General features: G+C 40.5%; 1 protein-coding gene and 1 pseudogene across 1 annotated transcript; one reads left to right on the top strand and one right to left on the bottom strand.

Moving 5' to 3' along the window:
* Nucleotides 1-284: 284 nt before the first annotated feature.
* LOC138005617 (adenosine receptor A2b-like) lies at nucleotides 285-1,027 on the top strand (annotated as a pseudogene).
* A 13,843-nt stretch (nucleotides 1,028-14,870) lies between these two features.
* LOC138005616 (neuropeptide FF receptor 2-like) lies at nucleotides 14,871-15,836 on the bottom strand. The gene has a single exon (XM_068851819.1). It carries the CDS (start codon nucleotides 15,834-15,836, stop codon nucleotides 14,871-14,873), a length of 966 nt encoding a protein of 321 aa, XP_068707920.1.
* Between the last annotated feature and the right edge of the window lie 3,141 nt (nucleotides 15,837-18,977).

Below are 18,977 nucleotides of genomic sequence, written 5' to 3'. Positions count from 1 at the left end.
ACGTCCTTCCGATATACTGTATACAGGCATCCGGTTTAATTAAATCCTCGTTGAAATGAGGTCCTTCATCGAACGGCAAAGGTTGACAACATCATGAAATCGTCAGCATATTGAAGGGATATTTACAAGGGCTTGAAAGGAAAAAAGTTGATACCCCACTTGTCTGAAGCAAATTTAGGTTTGGCGAGCACTTAATACAGCTGTCAGGTGTCTTCTTCCTTAAGCAAGGAATATTGCATAAAGCAACCCGGTACTTCACAGCAATAGCCTTCGTATGGAGAAGTATGGCGAACAGTACCAGCAACCATACTCTAAGTTCCAGTAGTGGTATTTTAACGGAACCATTGGATACTTGGTATTGGATCATTCGTGGTATCATCGCTGTGCTGACATCACTGGAAACGGCCGTCTCATCATTTATTTTATCTCTTGCAGACGGCATCTGCGAGTAACCAGTAACTGGTTCGTTCTATCCTTGGCGATTGCAAACTTTTGCATCAGCTTGTTTGTCACACCAAGTGAATTTGCCTGCAAGTTTTATTTTCGATGCGACTGGTACTTGCAGATTGTATTTTATAACTTTCTGCTCTTTTCTTCAACGACGAACCTTTGGGCCATGACAATCGACAGATACATTGGTATTGTGCACTCTCTGAGGTATGCATCGTTGTTGACAACCGAGCGAGTAATTGCAATGGTGGCCATAGCCTGGAGTTCCTCGTTCGCTGCAACATTTGTTCGCCTCCGTTGGTTTCAAAACGATCACTTTCAACAGAAGATCGAAAAATATTATCTAGTGGCTGCGGTTGTTTTATTCGGCATTGTTTCTTGCCTTGTACTAATTTTTATTTATCTTCGTGTCGCCTTTATTTCACGAAAAGTATCCAAGCAAATAATCACCCAAGCAGTTGACATAAATCACAACTACAAACCAAAGGAGCTGAAATTTCGAAGTCGGCATAGGAGACAAAATTTGTCTACAAGCTTTCTTGGCTCCGTTATCTCGTTATTTGTTCCGTCGTTGTAACAGCCGTAGTGTCTCTTTATCGTTTTGCTTTACCTTCAGGCTTTGCTCTATTGAACCGGTTCTCATGAAAGTAGCGTACTTGTTCGTTCATTTAAACTCCAGCGTTAAAGTTCCCCTGTGATCAAAAAAACCACTTCCTTTTTTCTTTCAGATTTTGAAAGTGTGCTTGCTTAAGCACGTTCGCGCAAACATTTTTCAACATTGATTTTTTTCTGAAACTTTTACCACTGTAAGATGATGAGTTAGTTATGTCAGAAATGTAATAAAAATGGGGGGTCACCGACTTCGTTTTGGAGAGAACATGCCCGGAAAAACACCCAAAATGTGACAAAATCGGGCTTCGTTAGCGAATAAGGCCAGTGTCTGTAAAACCCAAATATATTGCAATTAAATCTTTGAAGTGAAATCTTCTCTGCTAAATATTGTTTAAGTGGACTTATTAAGTGAATTTAGTCAACCGGTGAGGTTCCTTAAAGATCAAGTTCGCATTTAGCGACCACAGTTTCAAGCGCCTTCCCGCCGCAAGATGGCAGGATTTGATGTCCCGTGAGCAGAAATCTTGAAATTTTTTTAACTTCCCACATTGATTTTTTGTTCATTTTTGGACAACGTGGAGATAATTGTAAATAAAATCCGTTTCTGGAAAGAAAAATTGGGGTCACCGAACGTCCAAGACCGTTAAATCCAGGCAAAGCTATAGCAATGGCCTTTTGCCCTACCATTTCTCATTTTATTGCTTAGCGCGCGCGCTCGTGTATGACGTGGTGTGTACATTTGCGTGCGCAGTAAGGATGCGCAGAAACAATTGGCGCGAACGTCTTTAACACCTGACTGGCAAAATTTTGAGCTTTGATTTTTATCCAAAGGCCGTTTACTTTGAGTGTAAGTTTTGGATTTCACGGTCCGCCATTACTCACGTTCAAAACTGACCGATTGGACCTCAGACGGTTGGATCCAGGGAAAAGTGACGTCAGAGGCTCACTAGCTTAAAATTTCAGCGTGTGAACGCAGCTTATTATATATGCAAAACGTGAGTTTAAAAGTCTGAAAGCCCAAAAAGCCCGTGCTGCATATTAATTCTGCGGCGTACACACGTATTGCATTCTTAAACTAGTGAGCCTTTGACGTAATTTTCTCCTCGATCCAGCTCTCTCAAGAACATAATTTTAGTAATGGCGGACCATTAAATAGGAAAATTACAGTTAAAATAAAGAGGTGTCTTTTTGAAATCAAGGCTTAAAACTTGGGTCACTTAGCGTTTTGTTAACATAGTTTTGAAATCCAAAGAAAAATATGAATTGAGTTTTAGGTCACAGGGGCACTTTAATTTCTTCGTGTACGCAGTGATCCAAAAAGATAATTTATTCGTCTTGAAATAAAACGTATGTTCTGTTGTCGCAATTCAGTGGAACCGCCTCAGACTACTTTCAGTATTGTGGAGAATATTCCATGATGGAGTAGTCGCTGATCTAAGGGATAAGCTTTTTTGTAACCGTGACTCTACGCATTAAGGCAACCGGGCTGGATAAAATTCCTGATAAAAGTCTTGAATTCTCTTTCGATACACTCCGCATTATGGGATAACTGTGCATTCCTCTTCAGTACTTGAGGTCAGCGGTCACACTTCAAAGCAACCATTGTCATGCAAATGCACCATATATAACCAGCCTAACGCGTGACACAAATCCATTCTCCTTTTCGTGCTTTCTTGTCGGCGGTTACGGTACTAATTTAGAGGGGATTTATTTCCAACTACCGAAATGGACAAGGCACTCAACGAGTCTACAAATATATCTACGCTCGAAGCGAGCGATGTGAACTTGCCCGAAGCGGGCGAGAAACTCGAAGCGAATGACAACATCGACGATTTTGAGGTTGATATTGAAGACCTTAAAAGCCAGTTGGGGTTGCACGAACTGTTTTCGTCAATGGAGTCAATGAAGTCTCTTATCTCCCAAGTAACAGCTTCGAAAAGGCCAGCTTCTGGACCTTTAGTTGCTAACCTGGCCAAACGAAGTTTAGCAGCGGCGGCTGACGAGTCACAACCTACACGTGTCGCCAGCGTGACTGATGCTGGCTCTCTCGACCCCTCACAACCCATTTCATGTACTGATACAACTGCTGAAGCAGCAGAGCTGGACCTGCCATCAATCTTTGATGACTCGGATGCGAAAGGTCCCAAAGTGAGTGAGGTCTTAGCCTTAAGAGTAAATGAGGCTTGTACGAAAAAAGCATTGGATTCCAAGCTGAAGGAAATTGAGGCTAAGTACAAAGCACCCGAAAATTGTGATTTCTTGTGTGTACCAAAGGTCAACCTTGAATTCTGGTTTGAGTTAGCCAGGCAGGCAAGGACCAAGGATCTTGCACTGCAAGAGGCCCAGAGAGGTATTACCAAGGGAGTACAGCCAGTTATTGAGTTAGTAGAAAAGATCTTGAACGCTCAAAAGACCAAGTCGGAATTGAAGCCCGACTCCTTCATTAATCCTCTCGTTGATGCTATTACATTACTTTGCAACGCATCATTCAGACTTTCCCTTGTAAGAAGGGAAACAATGAGAGAATTCGTGAATCCCAGGTACCGCTCTTTATGCAGCAAGAATACTCCTCCTGGGAAATGGCTTTTTGGAGATGAGCTGCCTAAACAGATCAAAGAAATTGCGGAGGTGAACAAAATGGCGAAGAAACTCGGCCCTAGTCAGACCTCTCCTGGAACAAGGCGTGGAGATAGAAGAAATACATCTGGTCATGATTCTAGCTTCAACCAGGGTCAAGGCCGAAAAGTATATTTTTTAGGCTCAAGGAATTGTAGCAACGACCACTCACTACAGGAGGGGTCCCAAGAGCAACCCACATTCCTTGACAGCTACAAAGCAGCACTCCTCCCAGTAGAGGTAGGTGCTTATGCTGGAAACCTGGCAAATCTTCTCCTTAGCTGGAGATCTATTACTAGTGACCCCTGGGTACTTGAAGCAGTATCAGGCTACCATTTGGAATTTTGTACTAAACCTGTACAAACAAAACTTCCTAATCCTCCTATTCTATCTGTAGCAGATAAGGAGATTATTGACCAGGAGCTTCATAAGCTTCTGCACAAAGGGGCAATAGAGCAGGCACCATACTGCAAAGACCAATTTATTTCTAATATGTTTCTGGTCCCTAAGAAAACAGGTGACCTTAGGCCTGTCATAAATCTCAAGCCCCTTAATGAATTTGTAGAGAAGATTCATTTCAAAATGGAGAACATTGATATGGTCAAAAACCTTATTAAACCAGGAGATTATCTAGCTTCTATTGACCTGAAGGATGCGTATTTCAGCATACCTATCTGGCAACCTCATAGAAAATATCTTAGGTTTTTTTGGAGTAATCGAATTTTCCAGTTTGCATGCTTGCCTTTTGGGTACAGCCTAGCACCGCGAGTGTTTACTAAGCTTCTTAAACCAGTCACAGCACATGCAAGGTATCATGGTGTCAGATTAGTTAGCTTCATTGATGATATTCTCATCATTGGACATAATCATCAGGAATGTTTAGAACATGTCTCCTTTCTAAAGAATCTTTTGACAGATTTAGGTTTTATTGTCAATACTGGAAAGTCTAACTTAGAACCAAGTCAGTCTCTGATCTTTCTTGGTTTTACAGTCAATTCTCAAAAAATGCTATTGATTTTGCCAGACCATAAGGTTCTTAAAATCAAGAATGCCTGTCAGTCCCTTTTGAAGCAAAAGGTAGTCTCCTTATCGGATGTAGCTCATGTTACAGGCATCTTGGTCTCAGCCTTCCCTGCTATTAACTATCTTGAGCTGTATTACAAATCAATTGAGTTTTGTAAGTCCCATAAACTCCACCTGGGGGCTTCGTTTGATGATACTGTTACCCTCAGTGATCAAGCAAAGCTAGATCTTGCATTAGATCAATACAATGGCAAATGTTTGCATGAAATGCCTATTTCTTTGTTCATTGAAAGTGATGCTAGTAATACTGGTTGGGGGGCCCACTGTAACGGTGTTGCTACAGGTGGGCCATGGTCTCGGTCAGAAATTGATCTTCACATCAATCACCTTGAGTTACTAGCTGCTTTTTACCCACTTCAGTCATTTGTTCCGCAGTATAAGTCTGCTGCACACATCAGACTGAAAGTGGATAATTCAACTGCAGTAGCTTGTATCAATAATTTTGGCAGCATAAGGTCCCCTTCTTTAAATACTTTGTCTAGAACTATTTGGGACTGGTGTATATCTAGGAAGATTCACATTTCTGCAGTATCTATTCCGGGAGTTGACAATACAGTAGCAGATGTCATGTCCAGACAAAATTCTGACAAGCTAGAATGGGCACTAAATTGTTCAGTCTTCCAGCGTTTGTCCTCTTTGGTTTTCAAACCAGACATTGATCTGTTTGCCAGTAGTCTAAACAAGCAATTACCAGTTTTTATATCTTGGCATCCAGAACCAGACTGCTATGCTGTAGATGCATTTAGTACTTTATGGACACCATTTAAATGCTATGCTTTTCCTCCTTTTTGTCTAATCCCTAGAGTGCTAGAAAAGATGGAAAGAGAGCATGTGGACCAGTTTCTCCTAATTGCACCAGTATGGCCAACGCAAAGCTGGTACCCCCTCCTTCTGAGAACGTCATACAGGACACCAATACTTCTACCTCAAGATCCTCAACTCTTACACCTTGCTCACTCCAACAAGCTTCATCCTCTGCAAGACAGACTCCAAACTGCAGGCAGACTCCAAACTCCAGCTGCAGGCAGGTGGACTTTCGACACAGGCTACTGAACTCATCTGTGCCTCATGGACCAAAGGGACTGAGAAACAGTACAAGCCTGTATGGAAGACTTGGAGTAGCTAGTGTGATCAGAGGCACATCAATCCCCTTCAGGGTAATGCAGTCCATTTAGTTAATTTCTTGGCTGAACAATTCCACCAGGGTAAGAGCTATACTACTTTGAGAACTGTGACACTTTGTTCCTTGGCCCAGAGAGAACAGACTTTGTGCTCATTGGACTTAGACAATATGTCTATTTATGAGGATGAGATCAAATTTGTCATAGGTTCAAGAACAAAGACTTCTCGTCCTGGGAAGAAACCTTTAGAAGTTTCCATTCCATCCTTACCCACTAACCTCAGTCTCTGCCCTAAACAGACACTGTTACATTTTGTATTCATTGTACGCAACACCTGCGCAAGTCAGGGGAGGAGACTGTATCTCAGTTGTTCATTTCTCATGTTAAACCACACGAGCCTGTTTCCTCATCTACTTTAGGTAGATGGATTTAGACTGTTATGACTGATTCAGGCATTTACACTAGTTTATTCAAACCACATAGTGTAAGGGGTGCATCTACATCTGCTTTGTATCAAAGGGGCGCATCTTTAGCTGAAATTATTAAGATGGCAGACTGGTCATCAGAACGCACATTTAATCGTTTCTATAATCGCAATGTCTATAACACCAATCCCTCTTCATTAGCAGGCAGATTGGTATTATCATAGATATTCAGTAACGTTTATTTATGTACAGACCATTGTATCAAGTCTACAATTAAAGCACTCATTTCTATCATATCACATATTTTTGTTTTTTCTCCTGGCTTCGGCTCTTTAAAATCGCACAGTTATCCCATAATGCGGAGTGTATCGAAAGAGAATTTTAAAATTAGACGAGAGGTACTTACCTTGAAGTGTAATTGAAATTCTCTGAAGATACACGGAGCATTATGGGATAATGCTTCCCACCCTTCTGTGTTGGCTTATGCCTATCCCACCCTTTGTGTTGGGGACCTCAGCTAGTCTGCACTCCAGGAGAATGGATTTGTGTCACGCGTTAGGCTGGTTATATATGGTGCATTTGCATGACAATGGTTGCTTTGAAGTGTGACCGCTGACTTCAAGTACTGAAGAGGAATGCACAGTTATCCCATAATGCTCCGTGTATCTTCAGAGAATTACAATTACACTTCAAGGTAAGTACCTCTCGTCTAATTTTAAAATTTTGAGCGAGTACAGTTGTACCATCGTTGACTTGCGTTCCGTTTAACCTTAATTCATTCAGCGGGGAAACAAAATGGAACAATATTTTTCTCAAATGACCTAAAAACGTTCATCGCTGCAAAGGAGGCGAATGGCGATTACAACTCAACACTGCCAGGATATCTTAAAATACTTAAGGACGGTGCCTACTATTGTTATTGCTATTACGTTCTGCGCATCTCGAGATACTAGGATTTCATAAGACTGCTAAAGTGTATATATTAAAGTGCCCTTGTGACCAAAAAATCAATTCATATCTTTCTTTGGATTTCAAAACTATGTTAACAAAGCATTAAGTGACCCACGTTTAAAGCCTTGATTTCAAAAAGACACCTCTTTATTTTAACAGTAATTTTCCTATTTAATGGTCCGCCATTACTAACATTATGTTCTTGAGAGAGCTGGACCGAGGAGAAAATTACGTCAAAGGCTCACTAGTTTAAGAATGCCATACGTGTGCACGCCGCAGAATTAATATGCAGCACGGGGTTTTTGGGCTTTCAGACTTTTAAACTCACGTTTTGCATATATAATAAGCTGCGTTCACACGCTGAAATTTTAAGCTAGTGAGCCTCTGACGTCACTTTTCCCTGGATCCAACCGTCTGAGGTCCAATCGGTCAGTTTTGAACGTGAGTAATGGCGGACCGTGAAATCCAAAACTTACACTGAACGGCCTTTGGATAAAAATCAAAGCTCAAAATTTTGCCAGTCAGGTGTTAAGCAAACACACTTTCAAAATCTGAAGGAAAAAAGGAAGTGGTTTTTTTGATCACAGGGGCACTTTAAGGCTTGACCAATCTAATTATTATGCATATTTTTATTTGAAGGGAAGCATTTGTCCAATGTCCACTGAAACTTAGCAGAAAGTTTTTTATTGGTGTTGTTATTAAATTGCCAAAATATTTTGCATCGCATTTTGGTCACGTGACCTTGAAACAACTTTTAACGTTTATATCCTTTACTGAAAAATGGGGAACATTTATACTTCAAAATTATGAAAACGTTTGGAATAAACACGTTTAGTACAACTGTGCCTACCGAATGCCGCCTTTTAATGTGGTACTCCGTATTTTCCTGGATGTTTATCCTGTCACGTGACCTATTTTCCTCAATTGTTCATTGCTCTTAACAGGTGGACATGATTAAAAGGCGGTATGACAAAGCCCTTACAAGGGGTAATCGAATAAACAAGAAACAAGAGTGATATAAAGAAGCTAAATGTTCCCCATAAAAAAAGTAAAAAAATATAACTGTTATAAGTCGATTTCGGTCACGTGACAAAAATGTGGTACGGAACATTTTGGAAAAGTTATACCATTACCGATAACTAACTGCCTGCCAAGTTTCATAGGCCCTGGACAAATGCTTTCCCTTCAAATAAAAATATGCATAATAATTAGCCTGGTCAAGCCTTAATAAACTTGATTGGAGCTTATTAATACAGGGATATTTTTGCGCGGTTCACAACTATGCGGAGAAAGCAGAACTTAGCAAGTGATCTCGGTATCCAAAAAGAAAGAGATAATTAAGCTTCAATTTGGAAAAGAACGCCATACATTGCTTTGTATTTGAAAGCTTTTTACAAATATTGTTGATTAATTATCTTCGAAAAATGCGTGGTTACTCCCAATTTTGTTTTTGGATTCCTATAACACTTGCTAAGATCTTCTTTTCCCGCATATTCAGTAAACCGCGCAAACATACCTTTGAATTAGTAGGAACCTTCCTTAAAGAATACTCAACTGGAAGTAAACGAACGCAACCGCAAATGAAAAGCAAAACGTGTAGCATAGCACAGAAACGATAATAGATAATACGCAGATAGTGATCCGAAAACTTTCCGACATGCAATCGTCACGCGAGCCCACCCATCCACTCACTCACCCAAGAAATCGAAAATTTCGCCGGTATGCGCGATGCCGTACCACAAGAAGCTTATGCTTAGGAGAGCGGCTGCCAAAGTCAGTGTCGTCGCCAGGCGCCTCGCAAAAAAATATTTTCTTTAAAACCTAAAAGTGATTTTTAGTGATTTTTATCCCAATTTTTTTTCAAATGGAAAATTGTCACTCCTTTCGTCAGAAAGTGTCCACTTGATTTTCTCGCCATTTTGAAAGAAGCTTGAAAGCGGAAATACAGGCCTTTTATCAATGGCACTCAAGTGTCCCTCTTAGTCGAATTCACGAAATCATATACAGAAATCTAACCGAAAGGGAAAAACAATCCTAGCCCCAACGCCAGCAGTTATTGTCAACTCAGTTCTATAATTGGGTGAATGCACTATTCAGACAAGTAATTACTGGCTTGCGATATGGCAATCAAGTCAAAAACTGAGTGGCATTTTTCCATTTTTTTAATTTTTTTTCCTGTGTCGAAATTCGGGAAGTTGTACAATAGGGTTTTTCCTGTCACTCCCCTTTTAAGCATTGTCTTTGTGCTCAGACTCAGAGTCTTCTGTGCATATATCTTTTGTAGGTTTCAGGGGGTAATAGAAATGCATAGATTTAAATTTATCCGTTGGGCACAGTAGAATCGTTAATAAACCTGCAATGGCGTCGAGGTGGATGTAAAGAGAATGGCGTTTGAGCGGATCTTTAAACAAAATATACCCTTACGAAGCTCAAAAATGGAACGTCGATTCGATAAACAAGACAGGCGGTGAAAAATAAATATCTCGAATCTTCAAAGCGACGATTAATGGACTTCAACAATGACTGCATCTTTTGAACGTCGAGCAATGAGCTGTATTTCTAAATATTTTACAAACTGGGGTGTTGTGCACAACAATGAAACCAAATGGCAAATTGTGTGGTAACTTTGTCCGATTGAATATGGGTTTAACAGGCTCATTAAAGGAATCGAACACCTTAAATGCATCTCCGATCTCTGTTGTCTGGATTTATATTTATTGGTAATCAACTTTGCACAGCCTTCAGGTAAAAAAACAATTGGAGATCTGGCTAATTGATGTTCGTCAAGAATTATTTGAAAGAAAGCCTGCTGTCCATTTTTTGCCTTGTGATTCAAGGAAAGGGTTCTTCAGCAGAGGGTTTGACCCTGAATACTGGTGGGAAATTCATCTAAACAGACTTAACTGATTAGAGTGTAATGTGAAGTGCTAAGTTTCTACCCCATAGGAGCAATGTGAGCGTTAGCCCTACTAATGGCAATGTGCCCACACAAGGACAGCGAAAAATTCTGACCAGGGTGGGACTTGAAATCACGATCTTCGGGTTAGATCACTGCTACTCTACCGACTGAACTACAAGGTCAGACGGGAGAAGGCCGTGGGAACTGAAGATCTTAAAGTCACAGCAATGAACATATACAAGTACAAGAAAGGATTACGTTTTTGCAATCGTTTTTCTCCGTCCTCGTGTGGGCCCACCTCCATTAGTAAAGCTAACGCGTACATGGCTCATATGGGGTAGAAACCTAACACTTCACATTACACTCTAATCAGTTAAGTCTGTTCAAATATAAGTGCTTCACGGCCAACGTTTGCAAAAACGTAATCCTTCCCGGAAATTTATCTAGTGGCGTATGGTTTAATTTCGACATGGATTGTCACGGCTTGTTTGCACGCACGCAATAAAATGGGAAGTTTTTTTCTCCCTTCTTACAGCTGATTTTTTTTTTGTCTTTTTAAGGGGTGACCACAAAAACACTGGCCTCCGGTTCATGGACTACTCAAACGGACTACCCCAAAAATACTTTAAGTGAGTACTATTGGTCGTAAGCAGCGTCACAATCAGTGCTAATCCTAAACATCCATTTTAAACAGCGTTGGTCAACAGTATTTAAGGTAATTCCCTTGAAAATGACGTACATGTACTGTCCAGAATTTTGTCAAACTTGACACAATTGATATTCATGCACAGGACAGTTAAAAAATGAAATAAAAAGTTGGGGTCACCGTGCTTGTTTTCGCGCTGTATGCCTTTTATTCTAAGTGTTTTTTACCGAATTACGTGAAAAGAGTTCGAAACTTGATCAACCAGAAAAATTGTTGTTATCTTGCGTAATTTCAAATTGCTCGATCTTGCAAAGAAATGTAAGCACATTGGACAGCTACATAATCACCTCACACTCGGTGTCTCGCTCCTAATGCAGTTTTCTCGTCACTTATAGCTAAATATCACTACTTCTACAATCCAACTTTTTTTCTCCTTAAAATATGTTTTCCGTGTACCTATTCGCCTTTGTCACACGGCGGCCATATTGTCCCGGGAGACCAAAAAAGCTTGGTTTTACCACGCCAAGCCTCACCCCCATGGTTTTCACTGGGAGGGTTGGCGTGGTAAAACAAAGCCTTTTTGGTCTCGCGGGACAATATGGCCGCCGTGTGACAAAGGCGAATTACGAATACATAACACCATCAAAAAGGAGAGGTCACTGTGCTCGTTCAGGAGAAAATAGCCATTCCTTGACAGACGAAGCTTGGCCATAATATCAATGTGCGCGAGCTAATGCGCGTGCCTATGACCCAATTTTGACCTATAACTAGAACAGAAACAAAAGGAGAGCGAAAGAAAGAAAGAAAGGACGACAACGATAAAACAGAATACCGGTAATAGCTCATACTTGTTGGAAGAAGTTACTCCTCAAGTTCTTTCCTTGGGCTCTAAACCGTTTGTTATTTTCAAAAAGTTGTTTAATCGGTTTTTCCTTTGTTCAGGAATGAAAATCGAATTTTTATTGTCAATTGGAAGTAAAAAAAAACAATCATCTGTTCTCTTTTGGACATAAAGAAAAAGTTGATTTGTTTGTTTGTTTTGCTCTATAATGCGATGGAACAACTTGAATGCTTTTTAATCCCTTTGCCCAACTGGTTTCCTATGTGCCTCGACAGAGACAAGAAAACTTTGTCCTTATGTTATAAACACGTAATCGCAATGAGCTCTCGTAAAATTAGGGGAAAATTTTACTAACTTGTGTTTTCAGAGGTTTGTTTAAAACACCTAAACGTTATTTAAGTGTTTGAGTGTTGTTGTGGCTGAGGGTGAGCTTGTTTTCCTTTAAAACTCATGCAGTTTACGAAAAATTCATTGCCAAACTGGTGAATTGCAAAGCAAATTTCACTCGAAAAACCGACACCGTACTCATCGCTTCCTGATTCATGCGATTTCGGTTTTTAGCGTAAAATTTACCGTGGAATTCACCAGTTAGGCAATGAACTTTTCTATAGAAGAAAGGAAAGAAATTATTTAATTATTAAAGCAGCAGCCTGAAACACCAAAACGTGGACAATTCGAAACCTTTTATTTTCGCTAACCCTACAGGCAGTAACAATAAGGGAGCTCCGCTTTTAGGCTTGGCTAAATCTATATATTTGATAGATGTTTAGATGTTTGAGTATTCACAGTTTCAGCAGTATCCGTTTGAGAGCGCGCGGAAGCGAGACTTTCCGGTCACGTCGGATTAGATTGAGAGAAGAGCATAAAGAGACTTAGCGCGTGAAATGCGAAAAAAATAATGATTTCCTATCCAGAAGAGGAGAAACTACAATTGTTGAATGGAAGCTGCCCTCGATAGTTCCCACATTTGGGGTTGTTACTTCGATTAACAATGCTGTTAGTTTTTCACACGCTTTCATTACGACATAAATTTTGAATTTTGTAGTTTCTTAGGTGTCATGTTTCTTGCGTGTTGTACTCAAATCATCATTTGTTTCCCTTTAAGAGTAACTTAATTATATCTAGCCCTCACAGCACAAGCCACTCCTTTTATTATCTGGAAAGGAAAAGATCATGTCACACGAATCAAAATTTAAGGAATCGCTGGACATCTCGGAGATTAAAGTAAGTTAAAAATTGTCCAGTTTGGTGTACATCGTTTGGTAAAAGTACCTTTTATTTGTTCTTTGTTTGATTTTCGTTTATCGCGTGATTCGCCTTAGATCACAGTTTAGTAGTTTTATGTTTATCGTATGTTCAAGCTATAATCCTGGACAAAATTGTTGACACTCTTTCTATTCGTCTCTCTATACGAAAGCAAATTTCTTTCAATGACAACAATCTGCCCCCTTCCCCCCCCCCCCCCCCCTCCCGACAAGCAATGTTGCGCTTCTTGTAAACAACTTTGCTTTGGGTCTGGAAGGGGGAGGGCGTATTTTACGGCTTTTATTGCAGTTATTTTCTAATGGTCTAAACATGAGGTATGTCTCAATGACTTTTGTCCAAGGTTGTGGTTTGAACCACATACGAAGACGGAAGAATACCAAAGAACACTCAGCCACAGGGCTTAATTAAGGAATTCACGTTCATAAACTTCTATTTCCTGTTTTGAGTCAAAGAGTTCAAGTTTTTTATTGCTACAACAAGTTACAGGAAATTCCGAAATAAACTTTGCGTATTGAAATATTAGTCTCTGTTCTATTACACTGTGGGTTGACTTGGCTCACGAATATAACACTACCTCGTCCCCTACAAACACATCCATATGCTATACTGTGCCTTTACATAGTATTCACGATAAAAATAGGCCAGGCAAATCTCAAACTACTCGAAAAAAAAAAGCAATGGAAACAGTCGAGAATCAAGAAATCACACAGTCCTTGGATAAGAAATGCTAAATTCTTGTTTTGACCCGAAAGCTTCGTTTTCGCGCCTTCTGAAACTAACACCGCTAAGACGTGGGCTCAACTGTAATAACAGCTATTACAAACTCTAGTTTGATTGGCCACTACACCTCTCTGTGTAAATAGTTTATCCTGAAGTCAAAATAGATACGTTTCGTTTCTGAGGAAACGAAACAAAACTAAGTAGTGTTTTGTTCCCGGACTGAGCAGCTCTAGGGATGATGAGAAATATGCCGCATTCGAGCTCGATCCCCTGGCCTGCTTCTTAAAGTGAAAAGTAAAAGTGGTGCATTTATACAGCGGTCTTATCACTAACGTCTCAAGGGCGCTTTACAATGATCAATTTACCCCCGGCAGACTGGAAGCATATACAGGCGCAAATTGCAGCCGCTTCTAAGCAGTCCATGCATGCTGGTACTCATTTCACGGACCTCGGAAGGACGGAAAGCGGGAAAGAAGGTCGCCAAATATTCCAGTCTCGGCAGAACCGGGAATGGAACCCGGGAACTTAGGGTTGGAAGGCAGAGATCTTACCACTGCGTTCTTCCATTGTCCGAGTTTCCAGAAATACCTGTTGGTTTCCTAGGCTTTTTTCTTTGTTATTTTCGGATTGCCTCAGCAAGCATTACTCCTGGGAGAATCAAGGTTCCGCGCCTTCAATACCGCCCAACTCAGTGCCAACTGTTTTTGTGTAACATGCACCACAGGAAACCCAGTTTACGCGTACGGGGTTTGTCACGTAGGTTCGACTCCTGCAAAGGGGTACTCAAGTTCTTTCCGATTACCTCCGAGTCAACATCGAAAAGGTACATCACTTTATTATTGCTGTGAACAGTTGGTTCGCTCTTAGACTAAAAGGGACTCCTCCTGATGTTTATATGAGCATTAACCGTGCACCTCCAGCTCGGCTCAGGTCGGCTGTGATTGTCAAATTTCGCTGGCGTTTCGATTTTCATTATTTCCAGTTAAGAACTTAAGGAGCAAGGATGGCATAGTCGGTTAGTGCGCTACCTTGGTGCAAGAGGTCTTCAGTTCGATTCCCGGATCTCACATCCTTGTTTCGACTTCTTTCCTTTCAGTGTTGCTCAAGTAGCTTTAAATACTCGTAAAATGGAGCACTGATGGAGAGGGGGAAGTAAAATGAGCGCACCGTCGGCCTCAGGTTTGTTAGTTGAATTACTGTTACGAGTTATCGACGTTAAATATAGTCACTTTACTTAACTTTACTTTTTGCTATTTCTAAAGTGGTCACTTGTACTACTGTTACCCAGGGCTTGAGGATCCAGAGATGCTGTCATGCGTGTTACACGATTCATCTGGAGAGACTGGCGTTGTGGTTCAGTACTCTTATGACACCTGATTAGCGCGGCATTCCGAAACTCTTGCATTCTTAAGGTATAAACTATAGGATTTACAAAGGAATTGGCGTAGAACAAGACTTCTACGGACTGGCGGATATTAGATATGGCCTTTTTGGATAGTGTGTTGGATTCTGTTACACCGAGGACAGCGTAGAAAAACCAGGGAAGAATGGAAAGTGTGCTGAGAGCAGTGACAACGAATAACGTGGCTGTCAGTTTTCTGTCGGAGGCTCCTGCCCCAGATAGCTGTGGAGGGGCATTTCTTTTCACATTAAAGATAATAATTATATAGGATATTATGACGGTCGAAACGACAATTATACCGAGTGAAGCCCAAACGATGTTGTTTGCTTCTGCGTCAGTAAGGAATAGAGCACCCTCTGCAGACGCCAGGATAAGAGCTAATAGCCAAAGGCAAACAACTGTCTTTAAATAAATCCAGTTCATTATTCGAGAGTGTCTGAAAGGAAATAAAGTTGCATGAAGACGTTCCAAGGACAGCAAGGCAAGATTAAGAAGAGAGCAATTTGTAAAAATGTTTTCAAAGTACACGACTGTGAACTTTTTCCAACTGAATCCACTTTCACCCTCAAAGGTTAGTGTATGGTAAATATGCATGGGCCCTGACACAGCTCCAACCAGGAAGTCAGCCACAGCCAGGTTTATGATCAGGTACGTAGTGCACTTGCGTAGATGGTGATTTCTTGCAAAGGTGATGATAGTGAAGCCGTTTATTAGAAATATTATGAGAAATTCAGGGATGTAAACTGCAAGCCACATGGTATTCAACCTTGTCAAAGGATCATCTGTTCCTGTTTCATTCGGCATTCTCAAGCTAAGGCAGATTCAAATTGTCTGGCGTTGTCTCTTGCCTGTTCTAATAAGTTGACAAATCAAAAGATTAAATTAGCAGAAAAAGAAATCTCCAAGTCTCCCTTTTTTAGCCGGGCCGAAAATTCCAATTGGTTTTATCGGTACGAGTGACTGGGGTCTTTTAAGAACAGTTACTGCGACGGCAACGTTCCATCCCGTTTACGTCGTACAAAATTAAAATAAATTGGTGAGTAAAAATAGAGACTATAGGGTTGTCATCAAAACCTCGAAATTGGTGATTTCTTGTCGTTACGCAGTGTACCACAAAAATATGTGCTAAAATGCGTGCTGCAAGTGTAGCACGAATTTTTTTGTGGCGATGCCGTTGACGTGGCAGGTGAAAATTTGCGTTTTTCTACAAATCCAGGAAACTTCGATGTTTCTCGTGACGTCATCTATTGTTATTTTAAATATGCCAACCAGAACATAATTGGCTGTTGAAACAATGACTTCTTTTGTTCCGTGGTTGGCAAATTTGAATATCAAAAGAAATGTGACGTCAATGTTTGTAAACAAGAAATATCACTATTGTCAAAATCGGTGGCCCACAAGGGACATGCTGCAAATTAAAGAGTTGCCGCTAATAAAGTAAAGTTGCTTCATATTAAAAAGGTGCTGCAAATATAATAAAGTTGCTGCAAATTAAACTTTCTGCAAATTTAAAATAGTTGTTGCAAATTAAAACATCAATTGTATGCGCGCGCACTGAAGGAAGGACAGGTACAAAACACAGGTCACAGGTCCCAAGTCACAGGTCATTGTTTTATCAATACAAAAACAACCCTAACTGTTTACAAATGCTAACATTAGGCCTAATTACGCCTAAGGTTAGCTTAAATATATGTCTAAGTACTTTCTGTATTGTTAAAACAATGACCTGTGACCCGTATTTTGTACCTGCCCTTCCTTCAGTGCGCTCGCATACTTTTGATGTTTTAACTTGCAGCAACATTCTTTTAATTGCAGCAACTCGTTTTTTAAATTTGCAGAACTATTGTGAATTTGCTTGCGACAACTTTATTTTATTTGCAGCAACTGTTTTATTTGCAGCTTGTCCCTTGTTGGCCACCGTAGGAATGAGAGATATTGCATGGATTTATAACAAGCAATATTTTAAGGAGGCTCTGGATCGTCTCCATTTCACTTTCCGGCAACAATTTATGGAGGTCACCCAGTTCGTTACCACGACGTGACCTATATTAACTACAATCGGCGTCAAAATTGTTGAGACACTCTTATCCTTTAGAGTCGATTTCAAGCTCGGTGCCAAAATGGCCTCCTCCCCCGCACCCCCGGGACAATGTTGTGTTTTTCTGTTTTCTACGAGCCTTGTCGACAGCGGTACAACATTGATTAAGGTGGAGGAGGGAGGGGTACCCCGGAAACGTACTTTTTGGACAAGTTTTCTTTGCAAACAATGAATGTGTCGTTGCCAGTGTGTTCTGTTGGAAACTGTCTCAACTAATTTTGTCGCCGATTGTAGGTTGACAAACCCAGTCGGAATCTGCGTCTTATTTCGTCTTTTTAAAATTATTTTATTTAAGTAGTGTCTTTGTGGGTAGAGTCATCTGCTCGTATTTTTGCTAGGCTTCAGGGGGTAGTAGAAATGGGTAGATTTTAGAAATCGTTGCATGTCTCGAAATAACACTGCCAAGGCACTGAGCAATACAGAAGATCGCGTTGCTATTGCCAGCAAATTCAATAGATATTTTACGTCTGTTGGAACATTGACTGCTCTCAAGGCCAACCATTCGATACAGGAGCAACAACTAGACGTTACTGAAGTAGTCACCCAACAAGAACCTACGACTTCGTGTGACTGTTCTGATTGCTTCAACTTTAAGTCTGTTACTGAAAGAGAAGTGAAAGCTGTAATTATTGGCCTATCCTGCAATAAAGCACCTGGATATGATAAGATATCTGCAACAATCTTAAAGGACAGCCTACCAGCCACTTCCACCATAATTACCAGATTGATTAACAGTTCATTTGAGCTGAGTGTCTCCCCAAAAGCATGGAAAACTGCAGAAGTTATCCCGATTCCCAAAGACAGAAATTCGGACGAGCCTTCTTGCAATCGACCAATTTCCTTGCTTCCTACCTTATCCAAGGTGTGTGAGAGACCTGCTCATAAACAGTTTGTTGACTTTCTCTCCGTAAACAATAAACTCTCCACTCACCAAAATGGCAAAAGGAAACTACATTCCACAGAGACTGCCTTTATCTACGTTACTGATGAACGTTTAAAAGCTATGGACGAGAAATCAATTTCTATACTGGTACTTTTAGACATGTCTAAAGCGTTCGATAGTTTAAATCATAATATTCTCCTAAGTAAGTTAAGTAGATTAGGCCTGGCCTCACACCGTCTCTCGTGGTTTTCTAGTTATCTTTCTGATAGGACTCAAAGGGTGCGATATGGAGACGCCGTTTCTCAAATGTTGACTTTAACACATGGCGTTCCTCAGGGTTCTATTCTAGGCCCTGTACTTTTCACTACCTATATTGATGGGTTGATTAACTTAGTTACTCACAGTCAAGTCTCGTGTTATGTAGACGATAGCCAGTTGTTTTTAAAATTTCAAGTTTCGAATGTACACAATGCTATAGCTACAGTAAATGCTGACATTCGGGAAATTTTCAAATGGTGCGCGAGAAATTCATTGCTTTTAAATCCGGACAAAACCAAATTAATGGTTGTTGGCCTACCGCAACTTACTAAGCAGTTACCACCAATATCTGTTTCTATTTTCGATAAAACTATATCACCGGTTCCCTTTGCTAGGGACCTTGGAGTATATTTAGATCAGCGTCTTTCATACGATATTCATATTACTAAAACAGTTTCTAGTTGCTTTAATCAGTTAGTACATGTAAACAGAATTAAGCATGTTTTGGACAGACCAACACTTTTATTACTCATTAAAAGTTTTGTGTTCACGAAGCTCTTTTATTGCTCGTCGGTGTGGGGAAACACTTCTAAGGCTAATATACATAAACTCCAACTGGTCCAAAACTTTGCTGCGAGAATTATCCTGGGACTTAAAAAATTCGATCATATTAGCGAAGGTCTTAAGTCGCTAGGAATTCTCAAGG

The sequence above is a fragment of the Montipora foliosa genome, chromosome 6, assembly GCF_036669935.1.
Source record: "Montipora foliosa isolate CH-2021 chromosome 6, ASM3666993v2, whole genome shotgun sequence".
In the NCBI taxonomy this organism is placed as follows: domain Eukaryota; kingdom Metazoa; phylum Cnidaria; class Anthozoa; order Scleractinia; family Acroporidae; genus Montipora; species Montipora foliosa.
The sequence above is the reverse complement of the archived record's forward strand: the minus strand, read 5'-3'. Positions and strand labels throughout refer to the sequence as shown.